The sequence below is a fragment of the Musa acuminata genome, chromosome BXJ3-7, assembly GCF_036884655.1.
Source record: "Musa acuminata AAA Group cultivar baxijiao chromosome BXJ3-7, Cavendish_Baxijiao_AAA, whole genome shotgun sequence".
Lineage (NCBI taxonomy): Eukaryota > Viridiplantae > Streptophyta > Magnoliopsida > Zingiberales > Musaceae > Musa > Musa acuminata.
In genome coordinates, this window is record NC_088355.1 from 6,313,116 (window position 1) to 6,331,932 (window position 18,817).

The 18,817-nt window shown below is 38.0% G+C and overlaps 3 protein-coding genes across 8 annotated transcripts; 2 read left to right on the plus strand and 1 right to left on the minus strand.

The window, feature by feature from the left end:
* The first annotated feature begins 144 nt into the window (after window positions 1–144).
* Window positions 145–4,780, plus strand: LOC103990297 (monothiol glutaredoxin-S4, mitochondrial). Its single transcript, XM_009409381.3, has 7 exons — window positions 145–279; window positions 1,284–1,410; window positions 2,556–2,762; window positions 2,905–3,004; window positions 3,143–3,209; window positions 4,246–4,324; window positions 4,412–4,780. Exons 2-7 carry the CDS (start codon window positions 1,348–1,350, stop codon window positions 4,472–4,474), a joined length of 579 nt encoding a protein of 192 aa, XP_009407656.1. The 5' UTR covers window positions 145–279; window positions 1,284–1,347; the 3' UTR covers window positions 4,475–4,780.
* A 1,147-nt stretch (window positions 4,781–5,927) lies between these two features.
* LOC135585721 (uncharacterized) lies at window positions 5,928–12,309 on the plus strand. Of its 6 annotated transcripts, XR_001978898.2 has the most exons (7): window positions 5,936–6,102; window positions 6,669–7,090; window positions 7,355–7,660; window positions 9,161–9,275; window positions 10,558–10,637; window positions 11,649–11,727; window positions 11,830–12,309. XR_001978898.2 is itself a non-coding variant. In XM_065158447.1 (3 exons), exons 2-3 carry the CDS (start codon window positions 6,692–6,694, stop codon window positions 8,183–8,185), a joined length of 1,230 nt encoding a protein of 409 aa, XP_065014519.1. In that variant the 5' UTR covers window positions 5,928–6,102; window positions 6,669–6,691; the 3' UTR covers window positions 8,186–8,397. The 6 variants fall into 6 exon arrangements, 1 of the variants encoding a protein (XP_065014519.1); XR_010497943.1 differs by having other exon boundaries at window positions 10,558–11,727; XR_010497944.1 differs by having other exon boundaries at window positions 5,937–6,102; window positions 9,161–11,262.
* Window positions 12,310–12,623: 314 nt separating this feature from the next.
* On the minus strand, window positions 12,624–14,444 carry LOC135642300 (BIIDXI-like protein At5g11420). Its single transcript, XM_065158320.1, has 3 exons — window positions 14,287–14,444; window positions 13,427–13,924; window positions 12,624–13,349 (listed from the first exon to the last, which is right to left on the minus strand). The coding sequence occupies exons 1-3, from the start codon at window positions 14,354–14,356 to the stop codon at window positions 12,814–12,816; spliced, it is 1,104 nt and encodes a 367-aa protein (XP_065014392.1). The 5' UTR covers window positions 14,357–14,444; the 3' UTR covers window positions 12,624–12,813.
* Window positions 14,445–18,817: the final 4,373 nt, after the last annotated feature.

Here is an 18,817-nt window from a genome sequence, read left to right on the forward strand (position 1 = left end):
CGACCCGCACACAGGTATGCTTATTTTGACGGATTTATCGGAACAGGCAAATTAGAACGAGGACAATAATATGTCATTTTAGCTCAGTTGAAGTCCGCATTAACTGTTCCATAAAAGAGACTACCGAAGGCGGACAGTAACCCAATAATATCTAAATTAAACCTACATATTATTTGATCATATTTTTTAACAATATATTATTCTTCTCTTTTTTTGTCCTTTTAATTAGGGTTCGTCGAGGAGGCCGCGAGGAGGTTTCACCCGTCGCCGGCCGCTCCGGTACGCCTCCTCCTCCTCCTCCTCTTTTCCTTCTTCTCCTCTTCTTTCTCCTCTTCTTCCTTATTCATCTTCTTCTTCCTCTTCGACACGTGTAACCGAAACTGCAATTGTTGATCTTGATCACTGTATTATAAATTGAAAGGGATTGACGAATTGGTAGTTCTGTCAGTCTTTCAAGATAGTTTGTTACCGACCCATTCATTTTGGCAATCTGCTTAATATTGCACTGTTCTTCGAGAAAGAAAATTAACCGAGGCCATTTGCATGAGACAATGGGCAGAAGATGGTGGGTAGCTTTGGATTCAAGTCTCTTTCGTGTTCCTATTGGAAGGAGCTATCGTCAAGAGTTAGATTGCTGTTGTTTAACTGTTGACTGGTTTATGAATAAGCGCACGTTATATTTTGGAGGTCTATCGTAGTGTTTTTAGAGCCTTTGCCCCATGTCAAGCTTTCATGATCTTTCCTATTGCAAACCATCATGGAAGGCTCCTTTTAATAATGATTTTTTTTTGCTTTTTATACAATTTAGACTTTAATTGCATGTAGGATTGTACTTCCCATTAATCTCCGGTTATTGCACAGGCTATCCTTTATAAAATTAATGCTTTCCTCTCTTTCATGCAATCTTCAAGCATGGACATGCAAGAGATGTAAAAGAAAAAAAAAATTACCGTTTCTTTGCTTATCATTTGATTTTATATCTTCATGAAAAATGTTTTTTTTTAATGTATTCACAAGTTATTTTCTGTCTTTTGTCACTTTTGTGGTAAAGGCTAGCTACATAATGGACTGATTCACTGGGATACTCTATACAGGATAGAATATTTTATTTTAATACATGTTGAATGTGGCTGTTATTACTTGAATAATTTAATAAGAAATCTAAGTGTTTGTCATGAGCCAATATCCAGTTTTTGGCAATTGCTGGTTTCGTCTACACCATGTTTGTGTTCTAAGCTCTTTGCACTGATACTCCATTGTTTTTTTCCTTTCTCGTTTTGCAGCTCAAGTTGTTTGGATTGTCAATACTGTCATCGTGGGAGTTGTGGACAATCTTTCTTTAGGCAAATGGCAAGATTACTGTCAAGCATGGTCCTAAGGGCCATGACCAGTTCCTCTAACAGCACAAAGGTAAGACCAAAATGCTTCTTCAATCCTGAAGGTTACACTTTACCCTAATGTGCAGACTAGAAAATAAGTTATGCAAAGATATTTGCTGACTCAGTTCACAGATATCAAGTTGGCATTTTAAATGTTTGGTGGCTCTATTGTTTTACGTTCATGAAATTGGAGAACTTGTCCTCGCGATATGATAGCAAAATTTCAGCCTTACTTATGCAAATCAGTGTCATAAAAAGGTATTAAAGAAAGCTGGTTTATTCTTAAGATGTGACCTCCAAGATGCAGATGGGGAGTTTTTGAACAGTATTAGTTTTTTTTTTTTTTAATGAGGGCAGCAAAGTTTGTTTGCAGCCTTCTCCCTTTCATAAAGGTGTATATAATATAATGTAATTTTCTGCTCTAACATTTTAACATTCAAAAGCTTTCATATATGCCATTTTATGAAGCCAGAACTTAGACCCTATGTTACAGTTTATTTGGCCACCTATGGTTTTGCTTCTGGCATATACTGAGGATATTGGTGTTCCTCGTATACACTATGTTCTGTAAAATGATTTACATGCTTTTGTTTTATTCTTCTCTTTGTGCTGCTGAGTAGTGAGATACCACTTTACCTGTTTTGTGTATGCACACATTGTTGATATTTTGAATTTCGTCATACTTCCATTTCATGGCACCAGGTAACACTTAGATTCTGATATTCCTGAGTTTTTGTTTGATCTTCAGGAGTTCTGCAAGACATAGTTTGATTCATATGTCATCTGAAATGTTAATTCTTCAGTTTCTTACAGCTCATACTTAATCTGTATCTATAGCAGAAACATTACCAGAACTCAAATCTAGTTCTTTATGTTGTGGCAAAGGCTTGACAAATTTAGAAAATCTTATGGTTAAATTCTCAAATTTTATTGTTCATAAATCTTTTATATTTTTTATTGTTTGTGGCACACATCATGGACTCTTAACAATTAATTATGTATGGTTTCTATTTCATAATCAATTTGTTACCATTTGATTATTTATGTTTTTTTAACTCTGATCTCTATTTTTTGAGCTAATTTAGATTTACAGTTTAGTTATACAGCTTTATTTTATTTTTATTTGTATTATCCAAGACATCTGATCATGCAGTTTATGATAACATGCAAGAGCAGGTTGCATTTGGTTCATCCTATCTGAAACAGATGAAGTACTCAACCAGGGGAAGTGCTGATTCTGGTGTAAATGCAGATCTTCCCACCAATGGTTTTGCATCTTCTGGCACATACCCAACAAGGATAACCAGCGATCCTGATACACACGAAGACTTTCAGCCAACAAACAAAAATACTGGCATCTCTATACTAGATATTGTGCAGCAGGTGCTAACACTTGCAAGTTAATAGATGATTTTATAAACATAAAAGCAATTCAATATCACCTGTGATTTGATTTTTCATATATGAATGATATTTCCAGATGTAAGACTTTTCGTTGGTTCAGTTTTAGTCAATATTCTTGCAGGATGTCAAGGAAAATCCAGTCATGATTTATATGAAGGGTCTGCCAGATGCCCCTCGCTGTGGATTCAGTGCATTGGCTGTGAAGGTCCTACAACAATATGGTAAGATACCTTGAGTTTGATACATTAGACATCTAGAGTACAATAAAACTATGCAGTTGAGAACTGTTTCAAATGAGTCATTTTGTTTTCTATTTTTTTTAGGCTTGTGATTTATGTCTTTTAAATGGATATTTTCAGGTGTCCCTATCAGGGCGAGAGATATTTTGGGAGATCTTAAGCTTAAAGAAAGTGTAAAAGCTTATACGTAAGTTGTCACCCTCTATTTTGTTAGCAAATTTTATATGCATTAAGTTTTTATGCTTTGCATTACTATAGCAAATTTTATTTGTTTCTGGTCATGATTGCCAGTGTTATGGTATACCGATCTGTCCCGAGATGCTATTTCATTTGGTTTTTCATTAACTTGAGTTGTTTTTTAGTGGAACAAATAGATTAATAGAATTTGCCTCGTGAAATAGAACTTGTTTCCCCTATAATTACAAGTTATTTTGCTAAATCCTAATAAATGTCAGCAAATATTGTAAAGATGATATTACGACCAATGTTAATGTTATAAATTCTATTACTTGATTACTATAGAATGTCATATAATATGATAAGCTATCTGGCAAATCAGGAATCAGATACTTTATTCTCTTTAGCGGATGGTGTGTTTATTTACCAGAAGTTGCTTCTGCAACTAAGTTTATTTTATAGAAAATGGAGTTGTAAGAATTCCTTCAAAGATCACTCAGTAAGATTTTTGTTCCGCTTCAACACTAAACATTCAAATGATTTAGTCTCTGTTAAGACATCCGGGTTGGTTAGTGCATTCTTGCACGAGTGATAGGTATCAGGTTTGAGTCCATATGTGAGCATCATGTATGGCATTTAATCAATGTAACGAAATTTTTTTAATTTTTTTTTAAATGACAGCTTCAGAAAAGATGGTGCTTTCTTTAAAAAAAGATGGCTTCATATAGGTTTCCATTGTGCTTTGTTCTGTTCATGAATTATATAATCCCTTTAAAACGATTTTAAGATTGGTGTGCTTCTCTGAATTGGTGTCCTCTGAATCGGATGCTGCTAAGTTTTATGGAACTCATATTGGCAACAGATATAAACACCGTATATAACAAGGTAAAATTTGTTCTTCTAATTTCCATTATTGCTTTGGTGGTTATAACTTGTCAGTGGTTCATTCGCAAGTAACATTGTTGTTTTATATCATTTCATAGAAAATAAAAGAGGAATAAGCAATCACTGGAATTGTTATTCTATGTTTGTCTGGTACATTGCAGCAATTGGCCAACATTTCCCCAAGTATTTATCAAAGGAGAGTTTGTAGGAGGATCTGACATTGTTCTTAATATGCATCAGGTGGTTATATTCAACTTAGAATAATACCCCTACGTTTTGCTTTTCTTTTGGTTTCTTTCATTTAAATTCTGTCTCTGTTATCTTCAGAAAGGCGAACTCAAGGATTTACTGGCAGACATCACTCATAATGGCAACCAAGGCAGGGAGTGAGCGTTGTTGTTGATTCAGGTCCACTGTCTGCAATTGAGAGGCTAATCTAAATGCTCCAGACTTCCTAGTTGTTGGCATCTTTATGCCAGATACTGTTTTCCTAGTACGAAATTCTCGTTTTTGCTATGTAACGTTGGTTACGGCTCCGGCCATCGGGAACAAGTCGGTCTAACCTATGAGCTCGCTTGGTGAAAGCTTACTTCGTCTGCCTGTTTAAGTCAGATGAGAACATCAGCACGCCTTTGTTATCATGCTATAAAAGCATTTAATTTATGGATACAAGTTGTTTGTGGGACTCTTTCATCACTTCCTTGTTAGTGGACTTTATCATGGTTTAGGCTACTTCTCTGGTGTTGTAGGAAGTTCAAAGGCTCATCTCTTGTGGGCTTATCTCGGATTTCCTCGTAAAAACAGTCCTGGTGAGTAGTATGATTGACCAGTGATTTGTTTATTAGCAGAATGAGAAAGTTGTTGTTGGCTGATATAATTAAATTTGATATATATATATATATATATATATATATATATATACATGTATATATATATATATATATATATACATGTATATATATATATACACATGTATATATATATATACACATGTATATATATATATACACATGTATATATATATATACATGTATGTATATATACATGTATATATATATACATGTATATATATATATATATATATATATATATATATATATATATATATATATATATATATATATATATATATATATATATATATATATATATATATATATATATATACACATGTACATATATATATAATTGATATGATATGGTATTTCACATGTGAAGTTTTCATTGATAAAAAAAAAAATAATCATATCATTGGTTAATCTGGTAAGTCCGGTTTAAAATGACTATAAATCTTGATTGCATCGGTTGTGGTTTGGCAGAGGCTTTTTGAGAAACTTAAATTGCTCACTTGGCCTACAATTTTTCTGAAGAAGTTTTGCATCCAACAAAGCCAACCAATGAGACCATCAAATCAGAATCATTAACGCGTAGATCATGATGGTTCTATCACGGCACGCCATGTTCTTCATGTGTTCTTCAAGCGTCTTTGAAGTCGTCAAAACAAACGTATCGAACTACTTGGAACTAAAAAACCAAATAAATTCCAACTTTCCGATTCGTTTTCTTGAAACATCGGGTTTCACACCTCCATGCGACACACCTCCTACTGACCCAAAATGATGCGCAAGTCTCCCGAGCCTTAATCATGCTTTAACAATCGCAATTTGCTGCAGTCTGGTTAGATTAGTCCTTGGAATCATCATCACACGCCGTCCATTTTATCTTTCCTTCCCCTCATCCGGACGGTTCGATCGGCCGATCCTTTCCGTATCAAACGGCTGCGATCGGCTGACACCTATTCTCAAGGAGCGGATTTGAGAGGCACGCAACAATCCGGATTTGATAGCCCCCCTTCGCTTCCGTTTTTATATTTTCCCCATAGTTTTATTTTCGGATTTCTCTCGTTGCGGAAGTGGGAAAGAATCGACAGAAGGCAGCGAGAAGAGAACACGAGAGAAGAAAAATAGTTCTCGAGAACAATCGGGTTTCGGTGGATCGATCTCGTCGTCTGTTGAAAGGTTGATGATCTTTTATTGGTAGCTTGATTGATGGCTAGTTTGTGAGATGAGATCATCTTTCGTTCATCGATTTGTTTTGCGGTCCGTAAATCAATTGCTTTCTCATTTTATGATCTTCGATTCGTATTAGCTTCTTGATGATTTTTTTAAGGTTCATTAATGTAGGTCTGGATGTTTTTTTTTTTTTATTTAAAATGGTTTTAGTGGTTTTTTCAAACTTGGACTCAATTGAGGTTTGATCATTCAATGGATTCGAAGAAATTCGCGGCTCGGAACTCGTGGATGTGGCTTGAGTCCATGCCAGTTTTTGGTTTGGCAAAAGGTTGAGGTAATTATTTGTGGAAGCGCGTCATCTTTCATGGTGTTTAGTATATAATCAATCAAAATTTTCGTTATCCTTCTTTCCTCTGTATTTGGCCATTACATCAGTTCTTCCTTATATTGTTCTGTGTGATTTTGTCTATGTTTCGTGTGGCTTGGTTAAGGAGTTAAATACGTTCTTTTCTCAGTCATCGGATTATATTTGCTTCGTATTAATTATTATTTTTCAATGTTTTGTTTGGTAGGGTTTCGAAAAAGAGGGGCTGCCATGAGATTCAAGAAGGGGAACAAGGTGGAGGTTTGGAGCCCGAGGGAGGTTCCGTCAGGCTCATGGCGGAGTGCCGAGATCATCTCGGGCAATGGGCATTACTATACTGTGAGATATGATGGGTATCCGATGGACGGCAGTGTGGCAGTGGACAGAGTGCCAAGGAAAGCTATCAGACCCTGCCCTCCACCTGCTGGAACCCTGAAGGATTCAACATCTGGTGATGTTGTTGAAGTTTTCGACAACAATTCATGGAAGCTCGCTGAGATATTGGTAGTTGTTGATAAGAAATACTGTTCTGTTAGGCTCCTTGGATCCTCCAGGGAGATCAGAGCCCACAAATCTCTCTTAAGGAGACGGCTGTCTTGGCAAGACAACAAGTGGGTGATGATTCATAAGGTAACATCATATGTGTTTATTCTCGATTAAATTGCTCCTAACTCCATGTGCATGAATCTTTATATTATTTTTTGTATAAATTTCACATGCACAATTTTCACCAAGTTAACTTGGTGTAGTTGTTCTTCTGTTATAGTCCAAGTCTTTTTAGTTGCTGTAACCTTCACAAATCTTTTTGTTCCATAGCTATTTTGGTACTCAATGCTATATGAGTATTTACATTTGCATGTTGTTCATCTTAATGATACTTGTTATTTCCATTAGGATTCTGGAGTACAAAATGGTGCAATGCTAAGCAGTCTGTCAAGAGGAGGAAAGTCCAGTTACCACTTGCCTCAGTCATGTGTGGAGATAGATAATTCTGCTGGAAAGAGCCTTTTTCCTATTGAAAATTATGATTTTCCTGAGAAAGCTAGACGATTCCTCTCAAGAGAAACAAAGAAAAGGCCATTTGATATATATATTCCTGCTGAGAAGTGCAATGATGTTAGAAGAAAGACAAGGGCAACCGAAAAAAATGGGATGGATCAAAGAATATCTACTGAGCACCCAATACATTGTCTGGAAAAGGTAGATGCCGTTGCTTCCAAAGGAAGAGTGATGGGTGAAAAATGCATGCATACTTGCTTAAACAACAGAACAATTGTTTCCTCTAAAATTGAGTCGGGAAGGGGAAGACCAAGTTCAGATAAGCAAAAATGTCTTGTAAGGAGTGCAGAATTTAATGATGCTGAAAGTACTTCATCCTCTGTTGGTAGTTGTAGTGTCGGCAGCAGTCCATGTAGGTTACCTTGGCACCATGAAACCTATCCTTCCAAAGAATTGTATAACCATTATGATCATGCTGAAACTTCTTGTGGTGTGGAAAGAGAATTTTCTCTTTCTAGAAAGGATGAGTTACAAGCAGAAATTCATCAGCTAGAGTTGAACGCATATCGGTCCAGTCTGATAGCTTTACATGCTTTGGGCCCTATTAGTTGGGAACGGGAAGCATTGATGACAAATTTGCGTCTTATGCTAAACATATCAAATGATGAACACTTAATGGAGCTAAGGAATTTGATGCATTCTGAAATGACCACCACAACGTCATAGTTGACCAGAGGATATGCTTAGATCTTGCACATGTGGAGTTACCAGTTAGCCACAGGATTGTTTCAATCATTTGTTTCTTGTGTAAGATGAGAATCAAATTGTAGCTGCATACTGAATATTCAAGTCACTCTTTAAAGGTCACTTTGTGTAGCAAATCTTTTTGTATACAAATATTTAGCTATATGGAATATCTTTTAGTAAATCTTTTTCAATCTGAACTTGGTTATCACTTTGTAACTCATTGCAGTCTCATTTTGGAGCAACCCTATTAAAACATATATCTATATCTATACATGTCAGAGTAGATATTGGTATACCTATTAAAACAGTCTGGTGAAGGAATTTCTTCGTTAATGTGAATTCATGTCCTAGAAAAAATCTGTTTTGCTCCTTGGATGTGAATTTACTCTCAACGTGTCCATCCAGAATCAGGCTGTTGATCTCACGCTTTCCGCCCATAAATTTAAGATGGATAGTCAACTGTGCTGCTTCAATACACCATAATTATGCTGAAATTGGTTAACACACTTGAAGCTTGCGGTCTATGTAGAAGCCAAAATGTCCATATTGGCAGGCTCATTGTATAAAAAAAGAAGATTCTGATAATGTGATGATTAATTTTGTGGCATGTGGATACTTTTGTAGATCCTTGATGAGCATATACATATGTATACTTCAATTTTGGTTCTCTTGGGTACCATCTGATTGATGCATTTTTGGCTTGAAAAATGTTTCTATGTTGTTTGTCTTGAATGGTATACTGGATGGGCATTTTTGGTCTTCACTTAATGGATATGAATCTCCCATGGTTGATAATTAGTGATACCTTTAGGTGCTTTCGTTGATATTGGCTATCATAAGTGTGTGAAGCTGTGTACTCTGTGTTGCACTAATATTAATGCAGATCCATTTGGTTAACTCCAGTGAAATGTTTCATTCTGTGGACATTATTGACACTTATTGTGCCTCTTCCAGGGTCAAAGTTGGAGGCTTCTAAGCTTTGCTTCCTTATGTCTCTGATGATGGAGTTGTCATGGCTTTTTACACTTCAAACAGTGTGGCAAAACTTCCATCTTATTCCTATGAATATGTCAGTATATTTGATTATTGGTACTTTTATTTCTGTTATATCTTCCTATTTCAGGCTTATTTTCTGCCTGTAATACATGCATGATGCAAGGAAGTTAACCAGAAATATATTAAGAAAATCTTTACAAGTGAAACTGTTAATTTAAGCCTTCTATCCTATCTATATTTGATCTTTAATAAACTTGTTGATTCTGTGCATAATGCCTGTTATTAGTAAACATATGTATGTTCCATGGCGTACTTATAATTGTGGTCTACTTGTTGCTGTAATATGGATTACAAGCAAAACGTAGTCTATAAAAATATATCCTTGCTGCTTATTTTACACTGGAGACTAAGCTATGAACATGACACGACAGTTCATGCAAAACTTGTTTGACATGGAATTCCAAAAATGTAAAATTAAGAATGAGGTATCAGTTATGTTTGTATAGCGTCTGTGTATTAATTCCAACTGTTTGTTTTTTAGGTAATGCAAATCATAGGTAGAATCATCAATATGCAATTCGTGTTTGGGTAAAGTCACAGTATGATATTTGAATTAGCCACTGCTGGCATATTCTCAAATATTTTGTATCATCTTTGCAAGATTAGCATTTTGACATGAACTAACTCGTGATGAGAAATGAGCAATGTCTAATCCTTAGTGAGAGCTGAATTATTAGTCTAGACTCAGTGAATTAGATTTATTTACTTGAATCTTATTTCTTTAGTTGCCATTTCTCTTGGAATAGCTTTTACTCGTGGACATCATATAATCATTGAAGTTTCTTGTTTCCCACAGTGTGTGTGTGCGGCATGAGGCCATCTTCATCCCCTAAAATGAGTTTGGAGTACTTGGATTGGGTCCAGGATAACCATCGCTGTCTTGACATGTTTTCCTCTTCCCATTATCCTATTTATTATCTTTTCACCTTTGCATAATAAGCCTTAAAGCTCTGGAAACCTATAATACAGCCTTTTGTCTTGTTGCTATAATATCTTCAACCTAGTCTTCCACGTACATTTACCAACCAACAAGCATTATATGCTTAATAGCCTCCACAGAAGTGTTGTTATCCAACACTTCACTCTTGCCCTTAAACAATCAAACAAGGCCTAAATTGTTGAACATTAGGTGACACTCGTATGATAAAGTTTTCAATCAGAGCAACCTCATCAATCAACTAGGGCTTTTGGAGAAGTGTTGCATCAGTGATATTTCTCTATTCACAAGCTCTAGAAATCTTCTGAACATTGCTTTACTTATATTTCCATTGCTGAAATTATTTTTATATATACAGATGGATACGTGTCTTGTCTTGCATAGCATGATTGCACAAACTGGTTATGTGAAACTGTCCTGTATCCGGCAAAAGAAAAGGTCAATGTTCTTAATTATTTTAATACTAACCAGAATTTCATTTTCTTAATTATTTTAATACAAACCAGAATTTCATTTCAAGTCAGCCGTTTAATTGTGTATGCATTATTTTAATTTATGAATATTATATATTTTCATAATCTGCATTTTACTACTTTGATTTTACTTTTCTCTAAACAATTGGTTACATATGGTTGAAGAGTAACATGAACAGATAGGTGGTGAGCTTCCAACAAGTCTGCTTCTGGGAAAAACAGTCATGAATTTTGTAATGGATTAAGTCTTATCAAATAATATTTTTCTTCAAATGACATGCAAGTTCTTTCCACCTCTGCATTCTTGCAATAGTTAGCATAAAGGAAATTCAATAGTTATTATTTTCAGCAGTTTATATGTTGAAACACTATTTTCTGAATTAATTCTGGAACTATTGTTTGCTTATTCTAATTATTATTATTTTGAGGCCTCTTTGTCAACTAGGTATCATAGACTTTGTTGCTTCAATTAGGGAAGATATCATAAAATGAGTTAGCCACAAACCGGGAGCATGATGGTGATTGTTGGAATCATGCATTTGCTGCTGGGTTGATCATGCATTTGTTGCTGGGTTGATCAACTGTTGTAGGTATGGACTGTCGACCTAGATTAGGAACCAAATCATGAGTAATTTATAAATAATGCATCATGGAGTATATACATACACCAAAATGAAGATGACTGATCTCCACTAGACAAGTTGTTCTTGTAGCTACCTTAGTGGTATAACCCATTCTTACAGATCCTGATTTAAATGTTTTTCATGCTGACTTTTGTTAATTTGATTTGCTGTAACCAATAGTAACTAGTTAAGAATGTCTGCAGTTACTCAGAGAATGCTCTTATGACCATTTCCATTGCAGAGCCTGATATAATTGTGCACATATAATGCTAAAGTCTTTCATTATGGTCTGATAACAAGGCAGTTTTTTATGTTAACATATAGTAACTTGCAAGATTAAGGATCATCTGCAGGTGCTCAGAACGCTGGGAGTACGCTCTAATGCCTGAAGTTTGAAGGAATCTGATTTGATTTTTGACATATGACATAAAGGTGAATTTTTTTTCTTTTTTCTCTTCGGTGATATTGTGCAGAGAGTATAAAAACTGTGTAGCGCATTAAACTTACCATGTATTCAATTGGCTACTGTTGCAGATGTTATAGCAAGCACGAGGTGAACTAGTGTTGCGATCATGGAAAATTGTAATCTGCAGACCAAAAAATTTCGACATGCTAGTTGCTGGAGCAAATATGTTTGGAGTTGCACTAGCACTTGATGGCTTCTTCTACTTGCCAATATCAAATATGGTTTATGATCAAATCTGAGTAGCCCTAGTTATAAAAGCTCTAGATGTGAAGTATTATTGAGTTCCTGTAGAAACCTGTTTGTATCCATGGGAAGTGTGCATACATCTATTTCATCCTTTTGTAGTAGACTTGAACTCTGTGGTCGATCTAAATCTGTGAGCTTCCATGGATGTGCAATTGTAAAGGACTTCTCGGGCATGGGAACTGCATCTCAAAATGATGAATAGTAGCTATCTAAATTTGTACTGTTTCTAGGTCACTGCAGTGTTCTATGTTCTGATTCCAGGAATTCCAATATGATTCAGGACAGTGATGTGTTGTGGCTTTATATCATTTTATTGTGTTGGCCATGGTAGTGAAGTCAAACGTGGGGGTGAACAATTACAAGCTTCATACCTAATTGAATGCAATGATCGGTGAGATCATTTGTATGATTGCTTGTCCTTAATGTTTGCATTATTGCTCGTATGATGAGAGGGATTGCCTCATGTTGCATGCATAATTTGTGTTCATTATTGCTCGACTGCTATATCATGGAATTCGAGATGGTTTATTGTGACGGAGGAAGATGATTATTTTGCTTAATTGTTCCAGTAGTATTTTCTCCAATGTTACTGATAGGGCACTGAAAGCATACGAGGGAACACAAAAAATCTAATTGCGTAATATTATATGTGATTCATCTCAAATAATTTAGCATAGCACACAAAATAATTGTGATATTGCGCTCATGGCGACTCCGCCACCGAATGAGACCCGCAAAGCCGTGGTGGCCGCGCCTCAAGCGCCAACGAGGAGTTGCATATAGAGCCAAGCGACGGCCGCCGACGCTCACGCGTGCTTCGGGTAGCGGACGCTAACCAGCGCGACGTCGTCGAGCACGGGACCGCAGAGCGAGCTGAGGTCGTCGCTCCGGGTGTTGTAGTAGGAGCTCCAGAAGACGACGCGCGTGCGCGCGGTGGTGGCCGTGAACTGGAGCACTGCGCGCTTGGACCCGCCCCGCCCCTTCGACTCGTAGGGCACCTTGATGGTGTGCTCGCCCGCGAAGGCCTCGACGAGCAGCGACCCCTCGCAGGCGTTGCTAGCGTCGCCCACCGCGAAGGAGAGGGCGTACCGGCGGCCGGGGACGGTGCGGACGACCTGCGCGATGGCGGACTCCTTGCCCGCGAGGAGCTCCACGGCGCGGCGGCCGCGCGGAACGGAGAAGTGCTCGGCGTCCAGGTACTTGACGGCCTTGAGGGACTCCACCATCCACCCGGGGAGGGGGGAGTGGTCGTCCTCGATCTGGGGAGGGATGAGGACGCCCCAGGTGGTGTTGGGGAGGATGTATGGCCCTTCCTCGAAGTCTCCGTTCTTCAAAAGGTTCGCTGTCGTTCATGGATCAAGCGTGAGATTAGATCGAACAGGAGAAGCGAGCGTGCATGTTGGTAGGTGACGAGCTTACTGTTGGTCCTCCGAGGAGGGAAGAGCTGCTTGATGGCGACGGAATCGATGAGAGGGCCACAGGCGGGGTCCTCGGAGACGCCGGTGTTGTGGATCACCACCTCCACCTCGTCGGACTTGGCCAGCCACGCCCAGGCGTAGGAATCCCACCCGTTGCTGCTGTACATGGTCTGCATGGGGAGCACGCCCGACTCGGGCGACGCCGAGACGTTGAGCCGCTCCTCCTGCGCGCACGTCCGCGCGGCGCTGAACGTCAGCGAGTAGCGAACGCCTTTGGTGACCTTCACACTCTGCTTGATGGAGGCGTCGTTGCCAAGGCGGACGGCGTAGGAGCCCTCGGGCACCACCAGCAGCATGTCCCCTTGCTTCTGCCCCCATTGGATGTACTCCACGAAGCCCGTGATCTGCCACCGGGGGATGGCGTCGCGGCCCGCCACCTTCGTGCCCTTAAGCTGCCACGGCTTCGGCCCCTGCTCAAAGTTCCCATTCGGCAGCAAGCCTGCACAAGGTATACATCACACCAAGAAGTCAATTGCTGGCAGCACATGCTGCTTCAAGCATTCTAACCAAGCGCAGCACGGTGTTCTGTTGTTAGATTGCAGAGAACTTGAGGATCTGGATTTAGCATAGTGTTCTACCAAATTGCATGATCTGAAGACTAAAAATACATGACCTGCTGCTTTGATTCCATCCTGAACTCTAACCACTGCCAAACTTTGGAAGGAATTAACAGAGGAAGTCTCGTCATTTACATTCTAACAATGCGGATACAAATCTGTGGAGATCTCTTCCACCTCCAGAGAAATCTTCTATCTGAGAAACAAGCTAGAATGGGGCAAATAAAGAGTCTGTGCATCTCACCATCCGTGAAGGCAGCCGCCAGTTGACAAGCAACACAGAGAAGCAAGAATGAAGGAAGCAAACGCAGCATTTTTGGTGGCCCGACGAAGCAGAGAGTGCGAAAGGAGGAGGAAGGAAAAAGATCACTGAACGAAGCAAATCTACAGAGTGGGTCGACTTAAATGGCTGTCCATCCAACACAAGAGACTTGGATTTGTCTATAATATACCAAATGCCATTATAAAGATCATAGAATCTTTAATTACTGATCCCTATATGCCCACATACAGAGTAAATGTGCTCACCAACACAACCCAATATTTGTTAATGAGTTGCCATCACTAAATTAGAGTGTCTTTCTTCTTCACTACAGCTCAACATGTAATGTTACAACAACAACAACAACAAAAAAGAACATATTTTGAGGTGGTTTTTTGTGTATGCTAACCATTTCATAGCCTCTATTTTCTCCAGAAAAGGTCTTCACCCTCTTACTCCAGGAAAGCCTTGTTGTCTATACTCGAAACAGAGCTGTGTGTTACTGACATTCTAGTATTTTGATCCTGTTAATTCTTACAAGATGTTGCTGGTGGATGTGTAGAAAGAACACTGTAGTAATCACATGACTCGGCACTAAATAATACAGGATAAGGTGGACCTAGAAAAGACCTCCCCTGGTATCAATCAAGCAAACATTGGCATTGACACATCTTGGTATTCTAATGGTGGTGTATAAAAGCAGCATTTTGGGACTGAGGAAATCTTCGGCAGCTCGCATTAATGGCTCAGCTTATTCTCGTGATTTTATATGATACAAGGACAGCAGAGGTCTCCCCTCCCCATTCATGGCCCAGAGTTAACTGGGGATTCATGTGCTCTTCCCTGAGGTTTCATGTGCTGACTCCATTTATATGGAACTAAAAAGAGAAAAAGAAGAGAAATTCCATGCCTTGATTGCTGCTGTTTCAGTATTCCTTTGCCTAGAATTATTAGCAGTGTAGTTTGGCAGGATGAGGTGCAACTTAGATCAGCAGGAAGTTCCTGGGCAAACTGAGACTTTTAGGCTCATGGATTCGGCCAAAGATGTGTCACTTCAGCCAGCAAACCTTAGATCTTGTCGACTGTGATGTAGTGTTTGTGGTGGCAGTGGTCAATGGAGTGCTGCAGGATCATTCAATGATAGATTCTACCTTTTAGATCACTCTCGGATGAAAGTATTTTGGGTAAATGATAACCGTTTCAAGAACATAGAAAATGGTCCTCCTTCCTTTTCATCTCAGCTTTCACTTCCTACTGGCTCACATTCATGGCTCTCGCGGCACCAATTAATGACGCTTTCATTCCGCACCAAACACTCAGCTTCACCATCAGAAACATCATGATGGAAGCATCGCTCGTGCTCTAATGGAAACGAGGCGATCAGGCTTAGCAGCTGAACTCAACTCAGAAGGGAAACAAGGCAAAGTTTCCGGGGAACACGATGGATGACAGTCACGAGGGAGAAGAAAGGAGGGACCTCCTCTGACGAGGTCTTATCTTCCTGCTGGCTAACTTCTCCTCTTCCAAGGCTCAGCCGAAGGTACGTAAACCCACCCATGTCTTCCCCCATCTCTCTCTCCCTCTGATTAAGGGGAACGTGGCTCCCCATGTGCCCTTCTGCAAGGCCACGCAGAACCCTAAGCTTTGGGACCATCGTTGCTTTGTTTATCCTCTCCTTACACCTCTCACTGAGCTGGGTTGACCGATTGGTCTTTCCTGTAACTTGTCATCTTCTTCTTCTCCTTCTATATTGCTGGTGCAATGAACCGGTGGATACTGCCACAACCAGTTACAGAGAACAGATGCCTCAGATAAGATCTTGAGGCAAACATGAGCTAACCAGTTCCTTTCTCGAAAGCAAACCCTTCATGTGAGATCACATGGAGGGGGTGCCTAACATATACATGAACCTGCAACCAGGCCTCAGAGGTTGGCTTGTAAACCATTCCTCTCCCCCATGGAATGGTTTGGCTTACTTGATAGATTCAGGGAAATGCTCAGTCGCACATGATGGGTCAGCACACAGCCCCATCGGTACTCGGAGAAGAGACATGCAGCAGTGGGTGGCACATGTTCTCGGTGTTGGCATGGATGATGCATCACCAACCCGACAACAAATACAAACATAATACAACTCGTTATACTGACACAGGCACGTACGCCAAAAGATTTTAAGGGGAAGGGAAAGAGAAATCCCACATGGTTCTCGGTTGAGCGTGCTGCAGAATCATCACGCAAACATCAGTGTTGAGAATAAAGATCATGTGAGATACATGCATTATAGAGAAGTGCATGATTGGAGTAGCATACAAGACATGAATGGGCATCGGTATCGATCGATGAAACTGGTCTCAAATTCTTCGTCCCATCATCCAATTATTTTGGAAACCGCTTGCTTGAAGCCAAGAGCTGACACTGTTGTGACAGGTCAGACTACATGGCTTCGGTGTTTAGCTCCCCGCGAGCTCGACAGCCTTGTAAGAGAAGAAACTTAGAAGAAGAAGAAGAAGAAGAAGAAGCAGAAACTTAAAATGAAGGAGAAACTTATAGTTCTATGGGATCAATGCCCAACATTATAAAAGGAACGTCGAGGCAAAAAGGAGAAGATGCAATTCTTCTTTTTTCAATCTAAATCTACAGAAGCAAATAAAAATTTTAATTTTCTTTTATCTCTTTGATTTAGATAATCAACCTTTAAATTATAAAAATAATCTCTCATGGATTAAATCATATATATATATATATATATATATATATATATGGGTGACTTCTCTAGAAATTACCATCATTTTGAGTATTTCTCAATCGGTATGCCCTCTTTTACCATTTTTATTCAAACAATACTCTTAATTTTTTTAAAAAAAAATCGAAAATGTCCCTCAAATTTTTTCGTCAAATTCTTTATCCATTATTTTAACAGTTTTAGACTATTATAATACTTTTATTTGGCTCGTTTATAAATTTTTTTATCAAGGTACTGAAAAATAAATATTATAAGTGATATCATATTGTGAATCTTTGATTGTTGTAGATTATTATGATGTCATATTTTTAGTTTGTAATTGGTTTGGTTGACGTTAAAGGTCCATTTGGATCATTTATAATGTTTTCAAGTAAGTTTTATCGGTCAATTTTTTATTTTTATTTTTGTGATGTCGTTGCTAAATTATTACATATACCTATTTACATCACAATATAGTTTGATATATTAAATAATTTTTAATATGTTTTGAATTTATTAGACTCATTTAGTATATTATATAGTATTTTTATTGTAATTTATTGTGGTGACCAAAACACTAGGCTAGAAAATACTATAACAAGTGGATAAAAAATAATTAAAAATATAATTTATATATTTTTCAAATTAGGAGAAAAAAAATAAAATGAGAATATAAATTAAGAAATATCTTAAATATAAGTATTTTATAGGGAAATAGATATATGGTGGCAAATACCTTATTATAGAATTTAGGAAATGGTTTCCACTTGACCCAAAGTGTCATTAAATACAAGAGATGGGTCATTAGACTACTCGTGTTGTAGCACTATAGATAGGGAGTGGCTTTGGATCTGTCACTGTTGGAAGGGTCATTTCTAATCACTATCACAAGGTGATCATTAAGAAGACGAAAAGGACATACTGTAGGTCTTCGGCACGCCACACTTTCAGAGCTTTCCCGCTCGCTTTCTGACGACACTGTCCTTTTCCTGAGCACGGTGACACAGTAATGAATGTACAGGCATTCAAATAGTGTATACGAAGTAGTATATTGAGGTAGTGTTAGATTTTTACGACCTTTTATAAATAGATAAGATATATAATATAATTAATTAAATTTCGTTGAAATATTTTAGGTAATAAAATAGAAGTCCATTTAACTTATGATTCCTTATGAGATAACCTTGATGGGAGATAACCTATAGGGACTGAGGACACGCACAGACGCACATTATCATCTCATAGCGAAATAGTTGAGAGATTACAGTTTTTCTTCGTCTCACAACGAAATAGTTGAGGGATTATAGTTTTCTCTTCAATTTTCTCCCTAAAATCATCCATCTAATTGGTCATGTGAAAGGATAGGAAGAGAGGAGAAAGGATCTAGTTCCTCCTTGTAGATTAACAATGATCTTGGATTAAAGACGGTGTCTTGCAGGTCAAACAGAAATATCTGAACATATGACATCAAAAGGTACACATCGTTCAACTAGATCTAATTATTTAATTTTAATCTTAACATAAAGGTTATTTTTATATTTTAATATAACATATTACATATTCTTATGTTTTCATGAGAACCGAGTAAATAAGAATAAGGATAGATATAAGTATAATAAGATAGATAAGAATAAGGATAGATATAAGTATAATATGATAGATAAGAATAAGGATAGATAAAAGTATAATAGGATAGATAAGAGTAAGTCAGTATATATGTATAATAGGATAGATAAGATGATAGTAATGTCGGGTACAAAGTCACTTTACTTTGTCTTTATGGTGGTGATT